Source organism: Benincasa hispida, chromosome 1 (genome assembly GCF_027475165.1).
Source record: "Benincasa hispida cultivar pf3 chromosome 1, pf3_genome.v1.1, whole genome shotgun sequence".
NCBI lineage: Eukaryota > Viridiplantae > Streptophyta > Magnoliopsida > Cucurbitales > Cucurbitaceae > Benincasa > Benincasa hispida.
Window position 1 is genome coordinate 12,115,585 of NC_143478.1, and position 16,014 is coordinate 12,131,598.

General features: G+C 38.3%; 1 protein-coding gene across 2 annotated transcripts in view; it reads left to right on the top strand.

Moving 5' to 3' along the window:
• The window catches only part of SETH5 (transducin family protein / WD-40 repeat family protein), a 44,378-nt gene that overhangs the window by 14,099 nt on the left and 14,265 nt on the right, over positions 1 to 16,014 (top strand). For both annotated transcript variants that reach the window (XM_039028025.2, XM_039028026.2), the window contains exons 7-10: positions 3,118 to 3,182; positions 3,262 to 3,363; positions 4,673 to 4,815; positions 15,924 to 15,979. In XM_039028025.2, the coding sequence (XP_038883953.1) occupies positions 3,118 to 3,182; positions 3,262 to 3,363; positions 4,673 to 4,815; positions 15,924 to 15,979 (366 nt within the window). The remainder of the gene's footprint in view (positions 1 to 3,117; positions 3,183 to 3,261; positions 3,364 to 4,672; positions 4,816 to 15,923; positions 15,980 to 16,014) is intronic.

Below are 16,014 nucleotides of genomic sequence, written 5' to 3' on the forward strand. Positions count from 1 at the left end.
CCAACTTTGACAACCACCTTCGTAGGCTCCGGCAACAACTTCCGACTACAAACTCTAATGAAAATCACATTCGATGATCACCTTTGAGCGAGCAACTTCAACGACCAATTCGAGACTTCGACAACCACCTTCGACGACAAACTCTGACAACTAACTCTAACACCACCATCATGCGACTAACTTCGGGCTCCGACAGTCACCTCTGACTACAATCTCCAGCGAAAATCATCTTCGATGATCAACTTCGACAACCACTTTCGCCCGGCCAACTCTGGGATTTGAAAACCACCTCCAACGAAAAATTTCGACAAGCAACTCCAATACACCTTCATGTGACCAACTTTAGACTCCAACCACCACCTCTGACTTCAAATTCCAACAAAAATCATCTTCGATAATCAACTTCGATAACTACTTCCGACTACTATAAGACTGATGACTGTTAAAGTATGTTGTAGGGTTGTTGATTATATAAAAAATATTATTTTGTCTATATTAAGTGTAATATCTATACGTTTGCATATCAAATGAGTGCTGAGAATATTTAGACGAAAAGTATGTAACATACAACAAATAAAAAAAAAACCACAAAATGAATTTTTTTTCCTGGAACATTTTCCAGCAAGAATTTGTGAAATATAGAGATTTGTTCTATGATGATCCTCTAAATTTAGAAGAAATGAAAGTGAAACTGTTGAGGAAATGTGGTGACATTCTATTGGCTGTTAGGATAATGAGGGAGATTTATTAAAAAAAAATTCATGACATAGTAAAAATATAGAGCAACAATAGGAAGAAGAAGAAAAAAAGAAGATGATAATGAAATTCATGGAGAAAAATTAGCTACAATCAAAAGTTTTGATTTCGCTTTAGTTTCTCATTTTATTTAACCATATTTCCACGAGAATTGTAATGGGTTAATTGTTGTTCGTTGCCCAAAAAAGAAAAAAAGAAAGAAAGAAAAGTTTTAAAAATTAAAAGAAAAAATTGCAATCCATATTTTATTCAAACAAAGTTTGGTAGAATTATTGAATAAAAAAGTTTCAAAATAAAAATAGTAATCATAAAAGCATATTATTTAGAGTTCAAAAAACTGTATCAGATACCCAGACATATGAACACAACTCTGCACCCCAAACACAGACATATGAACTCAGACCAAATAACTCTGCACCCCAAACACAGACACATGAACTCCATAGATATATGAACTCCACAGACATGAACTCTAGACATCCTATCTCAACTCAGCACCCCTAACAGCCCCTAAGTTTGTCGTTTCTCAGGGAGGAGAACTGGATCGTGTCGTCTGCAAATTGTAAATGATTGATGGAGATTCCCGAATTTCTAATACTAAAGCCTTCAATAATATCTAGTTTGATTCCTTGCGTGAACATTCTGGTAAGGCAAATGCACCACCAAGGTGAAAAGGAAGGGGGAAAGAGGGTCTCTTTGTCTAAGACCCCCTGGTTGCCCTGATCTTGTCTCTAGGTCTGCCAATGATAATGATGATTAATGAAGTAATTAGCCGAGGAAATACATCCCATTATCTACCCTCTCCATGTGTTGTCGAAACCTTTGGAAACTAAAATGTTGTCCAAGAACTCCAAGTCAACTGTATCAAATGCTTTCGTTATATCAAGCTTTATCACCACGCCTTTTTCCTTGGTTCTCAAATAGAGATCAATCAATTCATTAACAATCAATGAAGCATCAATAGTCTGCCGGTTGGCCACAAAACAATTGATTCTAGAAAATGCTATGAGGGAGAACTTTCTTAAGCCTTTTTCAAAGCACTCTTGCAATGACCTTATATAGGCATGTAGTGAGACTAATATATTTGTAATCTCCAGCAGTTTTAGCATCAGTTTTCTTGGGGATGAGGCAAATGTACGTCTCATTAAGATTGATGTTGATAATAGCCTTCTCAAAAAAGTCTTGGAACGCCCCTTTGATATTGGGTTTAAGGATGTTCCAATGCTTTTTAAAGAGTTCAGTAGTGTTACCATCCGGACAGGAGGACTTGTTGTTGCCCAACTCGGTTATTCCTCACCAAGTTTTGGGCTCGAAAAAGGGGGCTTCTAAAGCTTCAGCTTGTTTGGAGGATATAAGATCCCATTTGTCAATGGTAGGAAGAGTCAGATTACCACTCCTTTTATCGTATAGCTTTTGGTAAAAGTCAATAAATTTGGCTTCAATGTCACTGTCATTGACCAGACTGTTGCCATCCTTGGAGAGAATTTCCACCATGGTGTTTTTTCTCTTATGGTAAGACATGAGTCTGTAAGAATCTGCTATTCTCATCCCAATCCATAGTTCATTTCAGCTTACACCTTTGCTTCCATCTGATCTCTTCCTTGTAAACTGAAATGGCTCAAGGAGGGGATAAAAGGTTTATATTTACCCTCCGTTTACTATTCCTTAGAAATAAAAATACTCCATTCCTGACTTTACCTTGATACACGAGTAGCTTGGATTGAAGGGGATGCCTGTAGAAAGCTCATTTTGATTCTAAGAGTAGCTTGGATATATCCATGGTTTATTCCTTATTGCTATAATGATTTTCGTTATAATGATTTTATGTTGCATTTCATGCCTCATTGTATTTCAAGCACTAGCCTCTTTTCATTTCATCAATGAAAAGTTTTGTTTCCGTTCCACAAAAAAGAAAATATGATTTGGTCTGTTGATGTTTCACACTTTTTAATGAAAAGATTTGTTTCCTCCATAAAAAGAAAGATCTCTGTTAAGAATGCTCAACAGATACATGGATATTCTTCTATCATATGTGCTTCGTACGTTCTTCCATTTAAAGGATGCAAATTGTTGCAATTTTTTCCTTCCGTGAATGTTTATCTCTTTCTGGGTGCACTTGATAAAATAAATGGGTTAGTGATGATTCATTCTTTCCCAGGATTTGTGGATTACTTTTTTGTTGCTTCTTGAAGTGTTTTGTTTTATTTTCTTCTCTATTGTGGTTATTTATATTTAAAGTGTGTGTACATATACACACACGTACATACATACCTTGATAAGAAATATAGATACCTTCATTTCATAGAAATATGGAGGAACATTAAAACACTTCCACTGAAATCACTTCTTTTATTGTTTTAGATACATTTTTGGAGCTTCTAGAACCATATATTTTAAAGGACATGCTTGGATCGCTGCCTCCGGAGGTAAAAGATTAACAATGTAATGGTATTTTTCCATTAAGAGAACAAAAGTCAAATGATAGTATTTTTTGGTTTCTTTCAGATTATGCAAGCTTTGGTAGAGCATTATAGCCACAAAGGATGGTTGCAGCGTGTAGAACAGTGTGTGCTTCACATGGATATTTCTTCCTTAGATTTTAATCAGGTTTTTACCATCTAATCTTTTCATTTGTATCCATCCAACTTTCTTTTTATGTATTTTATCTAATTTTTACCACATACGCATGATCAAGTCACCAATTTGTGTGGTTACAAGAATTTGAAATAATAAATGATGTTACTAGCCATATGAATGATAACAAATACCAAAAAAGTACCCACCACAGACACGCGGAAAAATAAATGCGCAGCACTTGCCCAAGAGATGTTTAATGCATCTCTCAAACCTTTTTTCAGTCACCCAAGAGACAAAGTAACAGATGCACAAAAGCCCGTGGCTAATGCATACTACGACGGAACTCTAGGGTACCACCTATATTTAGATCAGAGCAGGTCATATTTCAGTCACTAACATGGATAATACCATTTGCAAATTGAACATAGGAGAGGTGGACTTAACTCCTCTTCTTGTCCTTATGATTTCTTTTATAATAAAAAACAATTTCATTGTTTATAAAATTACAAAAGAGAGGAGGAAAGATTCCTCAAGCCAAATGAAGAAAATGGGTTAACAGGAACAAGGTTTCTATAGTTTTCCTTCCTGGATCATCAATACACATCATGGTTATGGTAAGAAAATGGATTGGCAAAAGATCTTCCTGGCTAACTCTGCCGAACAATTTGAACTCACCTCTTGGCTGGACGTTTATCAATATTGCAAAGGTTGGACTCTTCTCGTTGGGCTGTTCTTTGGTACTACACCCTTGTATATCTTTCATGGTTTTCAATGAAGATTTTTTTTCTAATTTTTAAAATTTAAATGGAAATGAGCCACTTCATTGATATAATGAAATGAGACTAATGCTTAAAGTACAGGAGGATTATACAATGAGCTAAAAAGGCCTAAGGGTCAGGAGACGCACCTGGACATCTCAACTAGATTTACATCATCTTAGCGATTGTTCAATAGCACCAGTTAATAGCTGCAAGAAGTGTAACCGATTGCATTTCTCTCCATCTTCCCCTTGTACTATATGGGTCTCTTGAATGTTACTTTCAGTTTTTGCACCCACTCCAACGAATTGTTTGAGCTGTTAAAAATGTTACGAGGACTTGAAACATTTGGCATCTTATACAGGAGATTTGAAGTTATAATGAAGGCTTGGTTTATCAATTAAAGAAATATTGGAAAGGGTGAAAAAGTAGGGTTGCTAGAGCTATGGGATCTCCTTTATTAAAACCCACTGGTTCTTTGTACTTATATTAGTCTCATTTCATTATTTCAATGAAGAAACTTGTTTTCGTTTAAAAAAAAAAAAATTATAATTATACCTTGTACTTCTTTTCTTCTACAGGTTGTTAGGTTATGCCGGGATCATGGATTGTATAGTGCATTGGTATATCTTTTCAACAAAGGATTAGATGATTTTAGGACACCTTTAGAGGAGCTGTTGGCAGTGCTACGAACCAGTAAGAGCAAACGTGCTTCCTCCCTTGGGTATGATACATTGGTTACATCTTTTTATTTAATTATTATATTGTATGTGTTTATAACTTTTCTTATTCATACCAATTTTCTGTTGTGAGTGTCATTATCTCCCTGTGCTGTATCCAAGGTCAGGTGTTTATTGCTAAACCATGATGACAACGGCTACAAGAAATTTAGTTATATCAATACTTTAACAATCAATACTCTCCCACACTTGTGAACTTGGAAAAGGCCCAGAAAATGGAAGTCAATATCTATTGTGGACTATACTTCCTTAAAGCATCCTTTATATCAAACTAGCATTGATTGATTGTTTGGTTGTTGCTAAGAACTTCAATGGTGGCTATAAAACTTCTCAACCTCTTTTTATCTTCACCTTAGTAGAGGATGTTTATTTAAACCCCCATCAGTTCCAAGCTTTGCAATTGTTGCTCAGTGGCCCTTTCAGTATGATATCTTCTCAACTCATAGCACATATTCAGGGAGGTGAGATTCTCTAGAGAATTTTTGGTTGAGGGGAGTTTCACATAGCTTGGAGAAGCATTCTTGGAGCCATCGGAGAGAGTTCTCAAAGAAGGTGAGGGGGAGCTCTATCTTTGTTGGATTCAATGATACAAAAATAGGTTTCGGTTTTGCTAGTCCTTATTAGTGGTGAAGCTCTTTCTTCTTTCTCTCAATAAAAAAAAAAAAAAAAGGGCTTGGGCAATGGATGGTGTTCAATTCCATGGGTATGTGGGTTCGTCGTGTGGTTCAAGGGAGAGGACGAAGGTGGGGTGGTGATAGAGAGGGGGGAGAAAGTGATATTTGTACATTTTAATCAGAATTATGGTTTGAGCGGAGTGAACACATTTCACATTTTTTAGGATAAAAGTAAATCTTGGTTGATCAATGATCAAGGAATTCCAACTAGATTCTACCGTGAAATTGGAGAACTCATCTTGGGATTTTATTCCTCTCTTTATCCCAAATGTGACGGAAATAGATCAATACCATACAACCTTGAATGGCTAAGAAGAGTGACAAGAAACCAGAATAGTCAGCTTGTGGCAAGGTTCACCCCAACAGAAATCAGAAAGGCAGTTAAAGAGTTGGGAAAAAAACAAGACCCTTGGCCCAGATGGCTTTACCCCTGAATTCATTCTCAAATTTTGGGATCAACTAAAGGATAACTTCTCAAAGCTGTTTGATGAATTTTATAGCAACGGGAAGTTAAACTCGTCTGTTAAAGAGAATTTCATATGCCTAATTCAAAAGGAGGATGCAGTGTTGGTAAACGACTTCAGACCTATTAGCCTAACCACTCTTGTGTATAAAATAGTAGCAAAAGTGCTTGCCGAAAGACTTAAAGGGATCATGCCAAGCATAATAGCTCAACTCAAAGTGCATTCATTGAGGGGAGACAAATTCTTGATCCCATCCTCATAGCCAATGAAGCTATGGAAGACTATAGATCTAAAAAGAAAAAATGGGTGGATCCTAAAGCTTGACTTAGAAAAAGCATTTGCTAGAGTGGACTGAGAATTCCTTGAGAAGGTGCTTCATGGAAAAAATTTCGATCTTAAATGGATTTCTTGGATGATGGGATGTATCTCCAATCCAAAATTCTCCATTTTCATAAATGGAAGACCAAGAGGAAGAATTATAGCAACTAGAGGAATTAGGCAAGGGATCCTCTTTCTCCTTTCTTATTCCTTTTAGTAAGTGAAGTGCTTAGTGCTTTAATTACAAGACTGCATGAGAAAAGGAAATATAAAGGCTTTATGGTTGGAAAAGAAAAAATTCATGTCTCCATCCTACAATTTGCGGATGACACTTTAATTTTTTTTGCAAACATGGAGATGAAATGTTAGATGATCTTCGGAAAACTCTGGATTTTTTTGAATGGTGCTCCGGGCAAAAGATCAATTGGGAGAAATCAACCCTTTGTGGATAAATGTTGAAAATGACGAGCTGTTTTCAGTGGCTGCTAGATTAAATTGTAAAGTTAAACATCTCCCTTTTATGTACCTTGGCCTACCCTTGGGAGGGTACCCAAAGAAGATAGATTTTTGGCAGTCGTTTATTGATAAAATACAAGGCAAGTTGGACAAATGGAGAAGATACAACCTTTCTCGTAGAGGAAGAGCAACCCTTTGTAAGTCAGTACTTTCAAATCTTCCTACTTACTATATGTCTGTCTTCCTTTTTGATGCCAGGAAAGGTGCTATCTAAGTTGGAGAAAATGATGAAGAACTTCTTTTGGGAAGGTCATAAAGGAGGAAAGATTAATCACTTAGCCAAATGGGAGTTGATTTCTAAGGCCCAAAAGGATGGAGGGCTTGGTTTGGGAGAATTAAAAGAAAGGAATCTGGTGCTTCTAGCCAAATGGAGCTGGCGCTTTATGAATGAGGATTCCTCTCTTTGGTGTAAAGTTGTCAAGAGTATCCATGGTAGGAGATTGTTTAGTTGGCACACTTCGGGCAAGGTAAGCTGTAGTCTTCGAAGCCCATGGATCAATATCTCAATGTCGTGGCTGAAAATGGAGGCTTTAGCGGTGTTCAAACTCGGTGTGGCAGTCGAATAGCTTTTTGGTTGGATTCTTGGGTTGACAACATCCCTCTACAAATCAGATTCCCAAGCTTATTTCAAATAGCACACAACCCCAATGGTTTGGTCTTGGACCATTAGGATAGTACAACTTCCTTTTGGTCCATCTCCTTTAGAAGACTCTTGAAAGATGAGGATATTTTAGAATTTCAAGGCTTGTTAAGCATCATAGCCACACAAAAAGTGAAAGAATGGATTGATAAACGGTCATGGTCCTTGGAAGCAAATGGCATTGAGTTATTATTTAAAAAGATTAAAAGATTAATGCTAGTGTTGTACCAGCTCACTTCTCCATCTATTAGGAAGTGAAACGTAATTTCTTTTATTTGTTGAAGATATAGATTTTAAGTTCCTTATCCCTCTTTCATTTTCTCATCTGTGATGGTTTGAGAAATTCTAAGTTGAAATGATGCTTTGCCCCATTAGATACCCTTAAATGTGTGAGCAAACATGTATGGTTTATTTTGTGGATAGGCAAGAAAGTGGTTCTCCTCCCTCTAAGTAAGTTCTCTCTCTGCCCCCCCCTTTCTCCGCCTCCTTCCTTCCTTCTTTCCCCCTCTCTCCGACCACTTTCTGGTGTCTCTCTTTTCCTCTGCCTTCACTTTCCTCCTCTGGTGATTGTAACAATGGAACTAAAAAGATGTTGCATCCTCGATCACTCCTTTTGTTTGTGGTAAGCAGTCAACGGTTTCTGGGTGGAAGACTTGGAAAGAGGTCCGCTCGTTTTCCTATCTACAGCCTCATCCCTCTGGCTCCAAGATAGCTTTTATAGACTCTTGAATGGTCAAACATTCAAATTTTTCTTACTAAAGGAAAGAGTAGATCAGAGTTTCATCCGTCTAGCTAAATTTCGTGCCAAAGATAGGTGGTTTGTAGAATGTGCGGTTTGGCCTGCAACAGGGGGAAGGAAGAACATCCATATTCCGTATGGTGACGACAAATCTGGTTGGCAAGATTTTAAAGACATGGTTAGTGTTTGCATCCACAACTTCATGGAGCCCCTTGTTCAAAAGATAAAAAATTTCAAAGAAGCTTCCAATAGAGCTTGTTCATCTCAACAAAGCTTGGATAGTGCCTTCATCTCAAGGGCTTCATGAAAGAAGCTTCTCAGAAGTGGTAAAAGGGAAAAAGAGTTTTACTTATCCAGATACAAAGGCTCCTATGAAAAATGTTGAAATTCAGCTGAAGTCCCCTGTTTCAGTCTTGGCAAAACAGAGCAAGAACTCATTTTGGATTTAGAAGAATTATGATGTTTCCAGAGAAGATTTTAATAGTTTATAGATCATTTCGAGACTTTTTGTGTTCAATGAATGGAAGGAAATAGCAAAATAATTAAGTAAGGCCGTTAGCTCCAATGTCATTATCAATCCCCTATTTACAGATAAAACTCTAATCAAGGTCAGTCAAGGAGATTTGAACGATCTGGTTACAATTCAGGGCAAATGGCAATTATTCGGTTCCTATAACTTGCTATTCGAAAAATGGAATTCAATAAGTCATGGCAGACCCTCAGTGATGAAAGGATTTGGGGGCTGGTTATCGATTAAGAATCTTCCACTAGATTATTGGTGGATGACCCTTAGTGATGAAAGGATTTGGGGGCTGGTTATCGATTAAGAATCTTCCACTAGATTATTGGTGTAGAAACACTTTTGAAGCAATAGGGGCTTATTTTGGTGGTCTTGAATCCATTAGCAGCAAAAATTCTCAATCTTACCAATTGCTTGGAAGCTGAATTCAAGTCAAAAGAAATCTTAGTGGCTTCATGCCAGCAACCATTGAAATTAAAGATGAAAGTCGTGGCAATTTCTACTTAAATTTTGGTGACATCGAGTGCCTTGATGCGCCTATCAAGTCTCTTGGTAGTTTATTCATTAAGGATTTCTCCAATCCAATAGACTTAGATCGTTTGAATCAAGTTATGAAGGTTGAAGGGTCAATTTTCAAATTGCTGATTCAAATTGGTCCTTCCTTGTATCTTCTCAGTCCAAACCGAGTTTCTCAAGAAACCCATATCCGTTTCCAAAGAAGACTACCTCGAAGCCACAAAACTTGAAGGGGGGCTTGAACACTGCTAAGGAATGTGAAAAGTCACCTTTTATGCAAAGAAACATTGATAAATCAGATACATAAACGTTGGTTTTCGTGGAAGAAGCTGAGCAGTCACCAGAATGTGGAGAGCTCTCTGTGAAAGAAGTCGAAAAGACCCAGTCACTTGATGTAGAAGTTGAAAAGGCGCTTCGAGTAGCCCCCTATCCATTCCAAACTCTTCGGGAGAATCCGATGCTAGGGCCATCCCACAAGTTTTAATTTCTGCAATAGGCCCTATTTCCGCCATAAAGAAGAGAGAGATTTTGGGAGGAAGCTCATCCGACAAGTTTCCTTTGAAAGTTGAAAAGCCTCTCTCACAAAAGAAAGAAAGGTCAATGGCCAACTTATGCGGGATGTCTAATGAATTCTCAAGTCTTAGTGACGTGGCAAAAAATAATCCTGACCCTCTGCAGCCAAAAACAATTGACCTACGTAAAAAAGAAATCCATGCGTCATTTGAGCCCATATCACTCTTCCCCAGCCCTTCCATGAGCAAGTCTACTTCCCCTGTTTCATCAGAACAGTTGGCTCCTCTGCCCTTGGTCTCTTCGGTGCCCAACACAAGCAGTTCCTCATCCTCTCTTGTGCCTTCCTCATCAAATATCTCTTCCTCCTTCAAGGTCGTGCCTAGACCTAGCTGGCTAGTGGTTAAACGACATTCCAAAGCAAGACATTCCTCATATCTTTTTAAATCCTTCCCAAAGCATTTCATCAGAAGAAAGCACTTGAAGGACTCTTTTAAGAATTCTTGCCTCGATCAAAATCCGGATCTGTTGGAAGTTAGATGCACATTTTCTCGAGGACTTCTCCAAGACAACATGTCAGCTTCCCTATCCTCCCACCCTCCTCTATTTAAACACTATGTTTTTTCCTTGCCTAACTCGGAGTTAAATTTCCTGAGAAAGGGCGAAGCTCTCATTGATTCCCCTTTTAGTGTGAGTAGTGAAGAACTTGATTGTTCCAACAAAGGTGAAGAGTCAGAGGATTTGAGGAAGGAAGCACCTTTAATAACCAACCTAAATACCCTGTTTTAGATAGAGGATGAAAATCCTTTAGGTGAAATAGATCCCGACATCACTTCTCCAACCCTTCTGTTTGATCTACCAGCCCATTTGAAGTCCATAGTCACTGATTGCAGACTTGTCTTGGATTGCTAGCTGACTGCTCGGGCAACTTTTAAAGAAGCATAATCCATTAGTAGTTTAGTTCCAAGAATAAGAAAAAAAGAGTTTCGAAGCAAGCTTCATCAAATCCCTTTGGAGCTCCAAAGAGAGAGGTTGGGATTTTGTTGAATCATATGGCACTTCTGGTGGCTTACTGACAATGTGGGATATGAGTTTGATATCTGTGGTAGAAACTTCGAAAGGTGGGTATTCTTTATCAATTAAATGCACCACAGTTTGTAGTAAGACTTGTTGGATCACTAATGTTTATGGGCTAAATGACTACAAGGAAAGGAAATTTGTTTGGCCAGAACTCCTTTCCCTTTCAGACTATTGTGTGGAAGCTTGGTGCATTGGTGGTGACATCAATATTACAAGATGGGCCCACGAGAGATTCCCTGTTGGCAGAAGCACCAAAGGTATGAGGGAATTTAATGATTTTATAGACCAAGCCAAACTTCCGGAGGTCCCTTTGTGTAATGGCAAATTTACTTCGTCTCGAGAAGGTGTTTCAGTTTCAAGATCTCTATTAGACCGTTTTTTCATCTCTAAAGCTTGGGATGAGGAGTTTGAAAGCTCTAGAGTCAATAGACAAGTCCGTACTTTCTTCAATCACTATCTAATCTTACTAGAAGCTGGTTCATTCAGCTGGGGCCCCTTCCCTTTTAGATTCTGCAACAGCCGGTTGCCCAACAAGGATTGTGTCAAAATCATCGAGACAACTTGATCGAGTTGTGCTATTGATGGCTGGGCCGGCTTTGCCCTTAATCAAAAATTGAGAAAAGTAAAATCAATAGTCAAGGTTTGGCACTCCAAATTTCAAGAAGATCAAAGAAGGAAAGAAGAAGGGTTGTTAAAAGAAATCGAAAAATGGGATGCTCTTGCTGAAAGTTCTACTCTCTCTAACAGTGAAAATGTTATTCGATCCTTTCTGAAAGCTTAATTAATGTCACTCTATAGGCTGGAGGAAGTTAATCTAATTCAGAAAAGTAAGTTGAACTGGCTCAAATTGGGAGATGAAAATACGAGCTTCTTTCATAGATTTTTAGCAGCAAAGAAGAGAAGAAACTTCATCACTTAACTAGTAGATGATCAAGGGGTGCCAACTAAATCTTTTAAAGAAATTGAAAGCCTAATCTTGAATTTTTATGGTAGCATCTTTCTTAAATGCCCGGGGAGAAGGCACATTCCCTTGAATTTAGATTGGCCTTGTATCAATTCTAACCAGATGTTACAAGCTAAGTTCTCAGACTCAGAAATCAGATCAGTCATCAAAGACCTTGGGAAATGTAAAGCCCCTGGCCCAGACGGTTTCACCATTGAGTTTTTGTTGAAATTTTGGAACCTGGTTAAGTCAAGTTTCCACTCCACTTTTGAGGAATTGTACAAGAATGGAAGGCTTAATGCTTATATAAAAGAAAACATCTCTTTAATTCAAAAGAAGGAGGTAGCAGTTGCGGTCAAAGATTTTCAAGCCAATCAGTTTAACTATTGTGACTTATAAGGTCATTGCAAAGGTGGTGGTCGAGAGACTAAAATTGGTGATGCCAAATATCATTGCTCCTTCCCAAAGTGCATTCATTGAAGGAAGGCAGATTTTGGATCCTATTCTTATAGCTAATGAAGCGGTGGAAGAGTATCGAGCTAAAAAGAAGAAGGGGTGGATTCTCAAGCTAGACATGGAGAAGGCTTTTGACCGTGTTGACTGGGATTTCTTAGAAAAAGTGTTGAGAAACATGAATTTCAGTTAGAAATGGATAGAGTGGATTATGGGGTGTGTAAAAAATCTAATGTTTTCAGTCTTCTCAATGTTATACCAAGGGGAAGAGTGTCTGCTACAAGAGAAATAAGGCAAGGTGATCCTCTCTCACCTTTTCTTTTCCTTCTGGTTAGTGAAGTGTTGAGCGCCTTGGTGAACAAGCTCATTCAATCCGGTCTTGTTGAAGGCTTCTTGGTTGGAAAAGAAAAGGTTCATGTTTCCGTTCTTCAGTTCGCGGATGACACACTATTTTGCAAGCATGACAGCACCATGCTTGCTAAACTCAAGCAAACAGTAGAGTTTTTTGAATGGTGCTCGGGTCAGAAAGTGAATTGGGAAAAATCAGCCCTTTATGGTATCAATGTGGATGAAAACGAGTTGCTAATCACAGTTGCATCACTGAATTGCAAGGCTAACCACCTTCCTTTTTTCTACCTAGGTTTGCCTTTAGGTGGGTATCCGAGAAAATTGTCCTTTTAGCAACCGTGTTAGATAAATTTCAAGCTAAACTGGATAAATGGAAAAGATTCAACCTCTCAAGAGGAGGTAGAGTTACTTTATGCAATTCAGTCCTTTCAAATCTCCCAATTCATTACGTCAATCTTTCTTATGCCTGAAGGAGTTATTTCAAAAATGGAGAGGATACTAAGGAACTTCTTTTGGGTGGGCCATAATGGTAGCAAGTTAAATCACTTGGTGAAGTGGGCTTCGGTGCAAAAACCTTTAGCTGATGGAGGCCTCGGTCTGGGTGGCTTCAAGGTAAAGAACTTAGCTCTCCTAGCTAAATGGGGGTGGAGATATTTTGATGAGGAGGACTCCTTCTAGGGTAAGGTAATTAGAAGCATTCATGGTAAAGATTCTTTTAATTGGCACACGGCAGGTAAAGGTGGTAAGAGTTTGAGAAGCCCTTGGGTTAGTATCTCGAAATCTTGGCTAAAAGTTAAGTCACTGACCATGTTCAAGTTAGGAAATGGCAGCTGGATCGCATTTTGGCTATACCCTTGGGAAGGAGTGACCCCCTTTAATATTTTGTTTTCAAGTCTTTTCAGAATCACCATTTTTCCAAAAGGATCCGTAGCTGACCATTGGGACAGCCTTTTGGCCTCATGGTCAATCTCATTTCGCCGATTACTTAAAGATGATGAGGCGCTTGAATTTCAAGAGTTGCAGCAAGGAGAATCTCAGATGCGTTTGACAAAAGGGTGTGGTCTATATCAGCCATGGGCAATTTCACGGTCAACTCTCTCAAAAATCACCTTTCCCCTTCCTCCCCTTTGGATAAATCTCTCTTTTCGGCCCTTTGGAAGACGAATAGCCCTCGAAGGGTTAGCATCCTCATTTGGATAATGCTCTTTGGCTAGCTGAATGTTGCCTCTGTTTTACAAAGCAAATTGCTCTCTAATTACCTCTCCCCTTCTATATGCCCATTATGCCTTCATTTTGACAAACGTCCTCTCCACCTTTTCTTTTTGTGCTCATACTCAGCTTGGTGCTGGGAGAATTTACTGTCCATCTTCAATCTATCATGGGTAATGAGCAACGACTTCCGGGGAAATGTGCAGCAACTTTTAGTTGGAACAAGCTTTAAGAACTCCATCCGTTTACTTTGGCTTAATGCGGTTAAAGCTCTATTGGCAAATTTATGGTTTGAGAGAAACCAGAGGGTGTTTAATGATAAATCTCTTGGGTGCCAAGATCGCCTTGAATCTGCTCGTCGTCTTGCTTCTTCTTGGTGCACCCTCTCCAAACACTTTAATAGCTACAGTATTATGGATTTCAACATCAACTGGAGAGCTTTTATCTCCCCTCCTATTGGCGGATCTTAGCTTCATCAGTTGTTGTTTTCTCTTGTTTTTTCAGCTTTGTTTTTTCTTTCGTTCCATTTTCTTTATAGTTCCCTGTCTTTCCGGCCACTGTTTGGGCCTTGTTATGCTGTTTGTTTTATGTTTGACTTCTTCCCAACATTAGTCATGGTTCTCTATTCTTGGAAATGATGAGGGCGCTAAGGGGGGGTGTCAACCTAGTTGAGATGTCTGGGTGCGCTAGCTGATCCTTAAGTCTATGCTTTTTGCTCATTGTATAATCCTCTTGTACTTTGGGCTTTAGCTCACAATTATTTTAATATAAAGAATCATTTCCTTTTCAAAAAAAAGGAAGCAAATGGCACTTTCACCGTCAAATCACTTGTCACCCATCTTTCAACAGCTTCTCCAATCGATCAACCTTTAAGAAAGGCGTTATGGAAATCTAAAAGCCCTCAGCGAGTCAACATTGTCATATGGATAATGTTATTTGGATCTCTTAACTGTTCAATGTTTTGCAATAGAAGCTGTCCTCCCATTATTTATCTTCAAATAGATGTGCACTGTGTAAAGGAAATTGGGAAGACCTTCAGCACCTTCTTTTTGATTGCTGCTATGCTCAAAATTTCTGGTTTTCGTTACTCAAATTGTTCGATATCAGCTGGGTTTTTGGTAAAATTTTCGGAGACAACGTCTTGCAGATTTTGGTGGGATTGAAACTCAAGGAAAAACAGCAAATCCTGTGGAATAATGCAGTAAAGGCAGTGCTGGCAGATTTATGGTTTGAAAGAAACCAAAGAGTTTTCCATGACAAGGAAACTCCTTGGTTTTTCAGATTTGAGGCAGCCCGTTTGAATGCATCCATGTGGAGCTCACTCTCCAAGGCTTTTGCGGACTATTCCAGCCAAGAAATTAGCTTAAACTGGCGCGCCTTCCTCTCCCAGAGTTCTAGTGTTGCTGTCTCAAATGGTTGCTCTAGGAATCAGAGCTGGTTGCTCCTATACTCGGAGGACAGTAGCTTCTTCTTTTAGTATTGTATTTTGGAATACCCTGTGTAATTGTCTTAAGTCTTTGTATTAGTTTTGCGACTTGTTTAAGATCTTATTTGTTTGGGCTGTATTGTACTGAATTAAATTGATCAAGTCCACATTCTTTTATTCTTGGAGATGATAATGATGCTAAGGGGGTGTCAGCCTAGTTGGGATGCCCAGGTGTACCTGTTGATCCTAAGTTTTAGTTCTATTTTGCTATATCTCTTGTACATTGAGCATTAGTCTCTTTTCATTATCTTAATGAATATAGTGGCTCGTTTCATTTTCAAGAAAGAAAAAAAAAAGTAAATCTTGGTTGGAGCGTTTTGGCATTGGTAAGCTCTAGGCTTCTTATTGGTGCTCTCTTTTTCATTTATTTGAGTCTTATTCTCTTTGTGATGTATGTATTAATTGGAATGTTTTTATTCACTCCTGTTTTTCTTTTCTTTTGCATTTTTCCTTTCTAAGAGTTCGCATGTTGAGCATTTCACCCCGTTCATTAATAAATGAAATGTTTGTTTCTTATTCAAGAAAAATTGTTCATTTATGAAGGAGCGTGGGTGTTATGCTTGGTGTATGTTTACTCGATGATGATTTTGTTCAAATCTTTGTGTATTGTTTCCTTTTCTCCAAAAAAACCTAATTTATGCATATTGATTGAAGTACAATTATTTTTCCTCTACAGGTATAAGACACTTGTTTATTTGAAGTATTGTTTTTCAGGACTTGCTTTTCCACCAGGTATTATTGAAGTTGTTGTAGGTTTGTTATTTCAT